Source organism: Mus caroli, unplaced genomic scaffold (assembly GCF_978045245.1).
Source record: "Mus caroli unplaced genomic scaffold, Mus_caroli_1 scaffold_15, whole genome shotgun sequence".
Classification (NCBI taxonomy): domain Eukaryota; kingdom Metazoa; phylum Chordata; class Mammalia; order Rodentia; family Muridae; genus Mus; species Mus caroli.
In genome coordinates this window covers 93,487,182-93,497,128 of record NW_028227270.1, presented here as the reverse complement: position 1 = coordinate 93,497,128, position 9,947 = coordinate 93,487,182, and the positions used below count along the sequence as shown (strand labels likewise).

The following is a 9,947-nucleotide window of genomic DNA, read 5'->3' as shown; positions in this document are numbered from 1 at the left end:
TTGAAAACAAATTCAGCCACTCATGACTCAATGTGAAAAATCTTTTTTTTTTTTTTTTTTTTTTTTTTTTTTTAGTTAAGGAATAAATACTAATATTGTTTGAAAGAAAATTTCCAGGACAGGCAAGATAAAAGTTCCCAGCAACTGCCTGAATTATACCAATGGATGATAAATGACATTAACTTACGATGATTCTTCTGTCAATTGCCTTTCTTGCCATTATAGCATCTCTTCTTTGTGTTAGAAAAGTATCCATATTATTAATGTAATTAATACTAAATGAATCAACATACTGACAAATGCATTGTTATATTTGGATATATCTAAAGCATTTATTTTTTATTTGTTTATGAAGGGTTGTGTTACATACAGGGATAGCTTCAAATGGGAGAAAATTAAAAGAAGCTTTGAAGAAACTGATTACTGAAGATTAATTTGGTTTACTGAGTCTTGGCACATGTAACCATCAAAATACCGACATTTCAAGTGCTTAAGATAATGTTCAACCTTATCTGTGTCAACAAATAGGCAATAGGACAATTTATAAAGAGCGAAAAATCTTGATTCTTCATTGGCTGACTGTAAGGATGCAAGCTCTGACCAAGCAGGATACACTTCATTTTCTTCAAATCCATATTTAACCTAATGATAAATGATAATTATATGATTACTTTTTGTATTTAACTGTTCCTTTACATGTTTGTATTTATATTACTATATGTTGATTTATATTACTATAATGTCAACAATGTAAACTTTAATTAGTGTCAATAGATTTTATGTGTCCAAACGCAACTAAAATATCTCTTAATCACCTACAAACTGTAGGCAAGTTGCAAGTAAGCATTTACTAAAATGAAGTTCAATCAAATGAAGTATAATATTTTGGGTTAAGTCACGTTGAAGATCACAGACTTGTGTTTGAAAAACTCAGAACAGACTAGTTGGTAACAGTATTCTCACTTTAGTACATAGAAGCCAGAAATGGTAGTAATAACATAGTTAAAGATACTTCACCCCTTCAGGAAAGGTAATGGCCCAGTGATTTTGAGGAACAGCTCTATCCCTTAGTGGAAAGATTTTATACAAAACTGAATGCATATAATTTGCTCTTGTAGAGTGAGTTGCTTCAAAATTTATGATTCACCACATATACCACATCATTTATGAATAAAAAGTGGAAAGTAAGAATATGTCTCACCTTTTTGGCAATCTTCATGATGCGATCCAGAAGGATTTTATTTTTTACCTCAATATCTTTGACTCTTGCAAGGATAGCAAAGGGGGCTCCTGGCATACTCTTGAGTTCTGTCTCCATGTGATGCAGAGGCTTGTCCCAGGCTCGTAGTATACTTAGTATCATATTCACAAAGTCTGGCAGCTACACAAATGTAAGAAATTATATTAAGGTAAGATTGGCATGAACTATATTTAGTTTTAATCAGTGAAGCAAATTAAAATATCCATTTGCTATTCTTATGGGATAGATGAATATTTCTGAAGATAAAACTATGGAGAGTTATAGAATTTCAGCCACTCTACTGCATTTTACTAAATAATACGCTATATTAAATAGTATCTACTTTTTCTAATGAACCACCATGTTGTTTTTACTGTATTTTCATTGTACCACTTGATTTTTCTGATAAGATCTTGTCTATATTACTGTATCACTTGTCCATGAGAATTGCAAGCTTTGCTCGTTTTCAGTAGATGTCAACAGGACCTGATCCAGAAAGACAATTCTCACCAGTGTCAATGGCAAGTGGTGCAAGAAGAGTCATTACACCAATTAAATTATTAACAGTTTTACTCATTTAATGTTCTTAGGTTATTTTGGGATACAAGAACAAAGATTTAATAAAGTAAATATGGCATTTATAAATGGACTTTCCTCAGTCTACTTCTTTCCATGCCCTTGACTCTAGCACAATAGTGATCTATCTGCATAAGCTGATGAAGAAGGCACAGTGTGGCTTCATTACCAGCATCAGTGGGAATCACACTGTAGTATGACCCTCCTATATGTATTCAAAACCAGGGTCATACAAAAAGTTCATATTTAAAATACTTGCTATGTTAGATATCTATTACCTATGCTAGTGGAAATGAACATGAAGAGTAGAGAATAAATCCAATGGACTTTGCAAAGGAAAATGTATAAAGAAATGATGGGAAGGAACACAGGAAATGGTGATGGATCTTGGGAGCATGGGGCATATCACAATAGTGAGTGCTTGAGTTGCCAGAAGAACAGATTCAAATTCTTACTGTGCAAGCTTTTGGTAAAAGTTCTGTATTAACTTATCAAATCTTCAAATTGCTTTTCTTAACAGGTATAATAATATTATATTCAGAGAGGACACTGAAGTGAAGTGAATGCAGTAGGTGGTGAAATGTCCACTGATGTAGATTGTTTTCACAGTGATTTCATCACTCCCTCTTGTTCACTTCTCACTCCAGTTCTTTCACTTCAGTATGATCCTCAAATCAAATCATTTCAAAGTTAGTTATGGCAGAGAATCAGGCAGGAGGTATCATAAGAATTACAAATCATAGCTACAATTTAAGTTGATATTCCCTTTACATTTAAGGCCATGGTTTTGTCCTAAGTAACATTATACAGCATTTTCTGAGTCTGTTGGTAATATATAATAAATATAAATGTATTACCAGCTTTTATACATACACATAAATGTATCTTTAAACATAGGTGTCCAATTCAGGTCAAAGTTTCCAACAGAATGATAAATGAACTAGGTACAGTATGATTGCTGCTGTGTTGTCATCTAAATGACTAATTTTTAGCTATGCTTTACAATTATATGAAAAAATATTTTTATTATTCATGAACTGTAGGAAATTTTTTCATTACTCATCCTTCTTAGATTTTCCTAAAGAAATATATACCACATTTATTACAGTGTTTATAATAGTCTACAGAATGGCAAAGCCAGTGTACCACTTTAGAGGTTTAGGATCAAACCATAGGCAGGAGACTCACTGAGATCCTTTTGGCTTCCTTTTCTGTCTTTGGTGTTTTGAGTGGCAAAGTGTGGCAACTGTTGAGACCATTGACAACAAATTCATCATGTCTGTTAAATTGTAATGTCTGTAGAGGTTAAAAATAAAAATCAAGTAAGTTGTAATTAGTAATGTTGCAAACCATCCCATGACCAGACTATTAATCCATTTAGTAAATGTTTTTTAAAGGGATTATTGTAGGAATTTAAATTTGAGGCACTTAATTGAAATCTTCTCTTTGTCCAATGAAATATATACTCTCATTTTGTATACATTCCCAAACATATACATTTGTAAATCATCAAACAAACATTTGTAAAATTTCTCAAACAACTTTTGAGAAAAGTGTTTTCATCTAAGATTTTGCTTGTGAAAAATTTTGTCTCTTACTACTTACTAACATGCCTTCTTTCTTATCTAAAATTTACTGTTTTGAAGTGAAATGTTAAAAATAAAAAATATTATAAAAAACAGCAAGAGTTTTTGAAAAACCATCTTTGTGTTGATTTGAGCCAACATCATAATATGTATCCATCTATTCTTAAGTTTTCTTGTTTCCTGTGGCTGATAATGTTTCTTACAAGAAGACATTGCACAAGTAGACTCTTCTTTGTAGTAACTCACAAAGTTAATCACAGATCTTCCGTGAAATTGAATTACCCTTGACAAAATTAGTTGTCAAATATAGGCACCTTAAAAATGTAAAAGCAATGAAGAAATGTTAAAATACAAAATAGTAATTTATAAATATATAATTCTTTAAACATAGTACTTGTGTAACTATATTATAAAAATATCTGCTATTTCAAATGAATAGATAATTTGTGAAACTGTAATTGATCATTAGGAAGATTAAGAATTTAAAAGATTATCAATTTAAACTGGAGAATGAAAAGAAACATGAGCTAAAAGGATGGCATGAGGATGAATTTATGTAAAATTCAGGGACACATTCTACAGTTGAACTTCATTAGACTGAGGCTTTATTTGACTTCTTTTCTTTAACACTGGCTCATTTAGAATTTGTAATACAGAGCCATTCAGCAGAGAGACCTTATCCCCACTTCTAAATGTGTCCCTTTATTGAGTAAGATCAAGTAAAAGAAAACTTATATAACAATTCCTAGCATTTGTGGGCTACTGAAAGCTATAATTTGTACCCCCAGTACCTGACCCAGATTCAGTTTAGATTATTTCTATTCAATCTGTGGACTTTGTTACCATAAAAGGCCTACATCTTGGATACACACAGTGAGCTCAGTGAGGAAGGCCTTAGGAACAGGTGCCATACCAGCATGATTAGGATAGCAGGGTTTTTCCCTATGACAACTTTTAGAACTTTATTTCACAGTATATTTATATTTGTAGATATATATTTTTAGTAGAAGAAATTTAGAGAAGATTTTTGAGATGTTTCTGCATTCATCATAAATCTAAGATTCCCTGAAATGATTAACTCTGTTTCATGAATTTTGGCTTTTTTTTTGGGGGGGGGAAATTGGGTTGATGGTGCTTTCTTATCTAAGTTGCAGTGTAGTACAATCATTGCCACAAAAGCTTCTTTTGGAAAGAAGCTGGAAGTAAAAGAAATACTTACAAATGTAATGAACATGTCTGATGAGAAATTATTGGATAGCTGGAATAAGACAGAGGGAAGAAAACACATGAGTGACTATCAGCATGAACACACAATGCAAGTGTAGAGATAGATCTTGTGGGATGCCCAATATGGCACTCCAACCTAATCTTTTTTCCCCTCTTTGATCTTGATTGTTTTGACAACATAACACAGGAAGAGAGGGCTTGTTTGTGCAGCCCTACTATTATCTAAGCATTATTTATAGGTATATAGTAGGAATTATTAACTAAAGTTTAGAAACATTTAAGGATATCTGAATATCTATGACTTTTTTACTTATATGGTACCTACTTCAGTTTAATTTGGGTCTATTCCATTCACTGTTAACTTCTTTATTAAATAACTGCAGCACTTTAATGAAGATACCAGCTGACAATGCATGCTGTAAGCAAGATCAGAAAATAGGACTTCTACTGTGGCTATGCCTTTCTGAATTCTATAAAACAACATTTGAGAAAAGTGTTTTTATTTTTAATAAAGTCATTTGTTGTGAATCAGTAAGAAATCATGACTGCTCCATCCTCCTTGTGCTGCTTAACAGAGGTCAGTGCTTTATTTGATATGTGAAGGTAAGTTACCTGAAATTTGAGTTATGGTGACTTCTATTAAACTATGGCACACTTCCGGTTCTCACATAGACACTCACTGTTGAACAAAGCCTGAAGCTTCTGAGGTACTTACGAATATCCTGCGTGTCTCTATAGCAAGGCCATTGATGTGCTGAGACAGTATGATGGCATCATCAAAAAGGTCTTCGGTGAGCATTTCGCTAGCACCTGATCCACTGCCATTTGTGGGTACAGAGACCACGTTCTCCCACAGGAGAAGATTTGACACCAACAGTATCTGCAGTGCCCCTGATACAGAGAAACAGCTATTCTGTGATCCATTCATCTGAGGTTATCAACACTATCTCTGCCTAGCATCTTCCACTGTATTGTTTGTGCCCTCTGTGATTCTGTGATAGTACATAACTGTATTTTACAGTTGAAAAGTAATTATAAATACATTGTTGCACAAATATATAGTTTTAGAGCTTGGTAATTTTCTACATTTTAGACTTAAAATTGTTAAACAGTTTCATTTTAAAAGAGTGGTGTTTTAAAGTTACTGAATACAGAAAGTTTAAGGGTTTGGGAATTTATCCTGTTGTTTGGTGGTTTGTCTGTTTGTTTGATTTTTTTTTTTGGTCAAATTCTCCAAGATATTAATTCTACTTGAATGTACAATATTTGCATTTTGACAAGGACAGCACACTTTATCTGCTATTTGCATATTCATGCCTCATAAGATTAAACTAGTGATTATGTGGTATCTATAGTGAAAATGAGAATAATGTCATGACAAAGGTAGCCTATGGTGGCTTTGATAGCTTACAATAATAAAGCTATATATCTCTGTTTCATGCAAAGGATTAAAATGGATTTTTAATATGTTTTAGTTTTATAATGACATTGTGAGTAGACTGTGCCATTGTAGCATTCTCAAACTAAGCAGGTGAAAGAGAACCCTAGGGTTAAATGATTTTCCCTGAGCCCAGTTCATTGGTGGTGAGGTAGACTCTCTAGAGGCCATCACTGTGAATGTGTACATATACCATATGTGCATGCCATACACAGCTTGGTGCCATCTTGAGCATCTGGATGCCAGAGACCATATCTATGATTCTGAGAGCAGGTGTCCTTCTTGTAAAGTACAAACTTTACCTTAGATCACACGAGGATAGTGGTTCTCCCTAGTAGTTCTCCTCTACATTTCTTGCTCTATCTTGACAATCATCTTTAAATTTTTGAGCATGATTACTGTTGGATTCTTTATAAATTTGTTAATTTAGCAGAAAGACAGAAACTAAACTTGTAAGTTATTTATAGCTACACTCTCAAAAAATGAAATAAGCTACAGAAAAAAATGTTAAAAGCATGTTTTTATTTCTTGACACAGTCTCTAAAGGAGTTTCTAAAATTAAAAAAGAAATTATTTGAAAAAATTTAAATTCCCTGCAAAATTTCATGATACCAAATATGTCCAGCCTAACAGGCAAGGCAAAGTGTGGCAACCTATAACTGAAGAAACTGAACAAATGCCATGTTCTGTTCTGTTTCTTTTGTTTTATTTTGTTTTGTATATTTGGCCTTTTCTGTTTTGTTTGAGCATTTGCTGTATTATTGGCTCTTGTGTGTTTGTTTATAATTTCTTTTTTGGAGAGAGACAATTTGAAGTTGGGTGGCTAAGGAGTTTAGAAGTATCTAGGAGGATCCACATAAAGAGACAAAACAAAGTATATAAAAATATTTTAGTTCATAAAGGAAAAATCTAAGATTAACATGAGAAAAATTAAAAATATGAAATTTTGTAATATAAAATGGAACTAAGAATATTTTGACTACATAACTAAATCATTATATAACTCCTTGTTTAAGTGCTTATTTTTTAACAAATATGATTGTTGTAAACTTTATTTTCTGTAATATAAAATTGTGTGTAGACACAAACTGTGTATACATATATGCATGAATATATGCTTGCTGATTTTCCTTTTTATTATGCTTGCTGATTTTCATCTGAGAACTTTTTATAATCTAAGAGGAAGTAAAATGAACAAACATCTTTGTTCTTTATTTCATAATCTCTATGTTTGTCATTAATGGTGTTTTCTTATCAGTGTTACCTATAGAAATCTAGCATGAACAACTATACTAAATTGCACATTTATTGAAGTATCATTCAATTTACTCCAGATTAGCCAAGGGTCAAAGACACATATCACTATCATTGCCTAACTTAATTTTTTTTTAAGATTTATTTATTTATTATATGTAAGTACACTGTAGCTGTCTTCAGACACTCCAGAAGAGGGCGCCAGATCTTGATACGGATGGTTGTGAGCCACCATGTGGTTGCTGGGACTTGAACTCTGGACCTTTGGAAGAGCAGTCGGGTGCTCTTACCCACTGAGCCATCTCACCAGCCCCTAACTTAAATTTTAACACTAATGTTTATAACCAGCCATTGTTTTATTATTTATAAATTAACAAATGAAATTGCTGCAACTACAAAACTATGTAGCATATAAAAGTATAATAGAACAATTTATGGCCTGCTAACATTACTTATATTTTCAATCATATCTGATTTAAATGAACATGAAAATCATTGATTCAGAATAGCTGTGGGGAAAAATGATATACAAAACACTTGTACTGAATATATGTGTTAAATTTCTCAAGTACTCACTCCATATCTGCCACAATGCTAGTTCAAAAACAGTTATACAACGCTTATGCAAAAAGGCTAAATTAAAGAGTTCTATTTAGTTTTAAAGACTCATTTAAAAACATTGAACCTTTTGTGAATAAAAGGTAACAACTTAAAGGTGTTGAGGTAGAAAAGAACCAAGATAAAGATCTTTAAAAAGCACTAAATTTTCATGACAATTTTTGAAAGCTGTGTCCTCAAGTAGCATGGATAGTGTAGGAGGATAGTGAAGATGCTTAGGCAGAATGATTTCTGACTGCTTTGCATTTATGAATACATCATTAGGGGACAGCTGAGAAGCAGTGCTAATACTGTGTTAATTCAAACTGCAATACACTGAAATGTGGCATAGCTTCCTCCATTTAAACCTATTGGCCAAAGTAATTTTCCAAAACAAGACTAATACTTTTGAAGTCAAATAATCAAGTAGGATAATTCATGTTCACAGCTAAGGAAACAACAAAACAATAAAATAATAATAATTTCTTCTTTCTAAATTTGTGACAATTTGAAGTTATTGACACTTGGGTTTCCAGCAAATTGCCTCTTCTTAATTTCTGCAACATCAATCTCTGAGCTTTTTTTTTCCATCTAAACACTGTCCTGACCTCTGAGTATTTTAAAACATGTATTGTTTCTGTACAAACAGATGACATTATTCTATCACTTTTCTCTTGAGTGTGAAAGTATATATGTTTATGTTCGTTTTCATATGTGTGCATATGTGTATATAAGGCAGAGAACAACCTCAGATGTTATTAAATACCAACCACATTTGTATTTAATATTTTGGGGATAGAAAATCTCACTACCCTGAAACTTTCTAAATGAATTAGACTCAGGCTCAAGGTCCCATCTGCCTCTACTGTCCCAGCATAGAGATTATGATCCTAAACCACTAGCTCTGGCTCATATTGCCCATTTATTCCTTTATGTCAAGTAAAGAGAAGGAATACTAATTAGTTACTGTCACTTGGCATAATGAAAGGGGTTCCCATTTTTGCAAACCAGTGTAAACTGTCTACAATAAACTTGTAAATATTCTTCCTAGGTTTCAATTTTTACTATCATGGTGATGTACTATTTGAACAAATAAAAATGTCTGTTAACACATGAAATATGAGTCAGGTTTCTCTCAAGAGGATTCCATCTTGTAGCCTTGAAGAACCAACAAGTTTTTCAGATATACTCAGAAAAGCATTATTAAGAGGTTACTTACCGAAGCATAGTTGAGTCAATGATATATTCATCTCAGAATAGTTCCTCCACAGTTTGTGGGGCACTGGAAAAGGCTGCTGAACTGGTGTCCTGATGTCTACTTACTTCGTACCTCATATATACTCTAGCAGATTGCCCCCAGGCCACTTACTGCTGTAACAGGAAGGAAATAAGTTATAAAACATTAGGCGTTTTCTCAATGACTGTCCTGCATCAGATAATGTCAACATCATCATCACTATTACCACAGTAATATCTACAAATCCAAGTTGACTTCATGATCCACAATGAGCATGTCAGACCAGACGTAATATGCTGTACTTTATTACATCATTGCTTCACCTGTCTCTTGCATTTGTTCTCTAACCTTTTGTACACTCTATGACTTCTGAGGCAGTTAAGATCTATATAATAAGATAAGATTTTTTCCTACCATTGGACCACCATGTTCAGGTGATTCAATTAATCACACAAGGAAAGGCAAATAATTAGTATAGTCTGAACACTTATAAGGTACATTTTTGCTCATCTTAGAATGCAAAGCATTGGTTCTCCCATTTATGTTGGCCCTTAATCAAATCACAAAGTTGATGCTTTCTGTCAGAACTACTGTACCGGTATTCTGTTGGTTGGCATATCTTGCTAAGCTTGCTCTTAGCATTAGCATGCAGTGAGTCTTTCCAAAGCTGAAAATTGTCCACAAGAAAGTTCTCTAGTTTCTTTGAAGCCATGAAACTAGGCAGCATAGTTAAAGTTTCCAGTTCAATACCACTGTGATTTATCCATGTAGTGGACCCAGAGAATGAAATGG

At 33.0% G+C, this 9,947-nt stretch overlaps 1 protein-coding gene across 1 annotated transcript; it reads right to left on the bottom strand.

The window, feature by feature from the left end:
- Nucleotides 1-420: 420 nt before the first annotated feature.
- On the bottom strand, nucleotides 421-9,168 carry LOC110308570 (prolactin-7B1). The gene is made up of 6 exons (XM_021181003.2): nucleotides 9,138-9,168; nucleotides 5,345-5,520; nucleotides 4,622-4,660; nucleotides 3,005-3,112; nucleotides 1,202-1,381; nucleotides 421-642 (listed from the first exon to the last, which is right to left on the bottom strand). The coding sequence occupies exons 1-6, from the start codon at nucleotides 9,166-9,168 to the stop codon at nucleotides 421-423; spliced, it is 756 nt and encodes a 251-aa protein (XP_021036662.1).
- Between the last annotated feature and the right edge of the window lie 779 nt (nucleotides 9,169-9,947).

Bases quoted from the DNA above. Each gene is read 5' to 3' on its own strand.
- LOC110308570 (XM_021181003.2), bottom strand. From the start codon at position 9,168: ATGAATATATCATTGACTCAACTATGCTTCG. The intron at 3,113-4,621 runs GTAAGTATTTCT...TAACCTCTACAG, and splicing joins CAGACATGTTCATTACATTT to ACATTACAATTTAACAGACA. The intron at 1,382-3,004 runs GTGAGTCTCCTG...ACATTTGTGTAG, and splicing joins AGGAAGCCAAAAGGATCTCA to CTGCCAGACTTTGTGAATAT.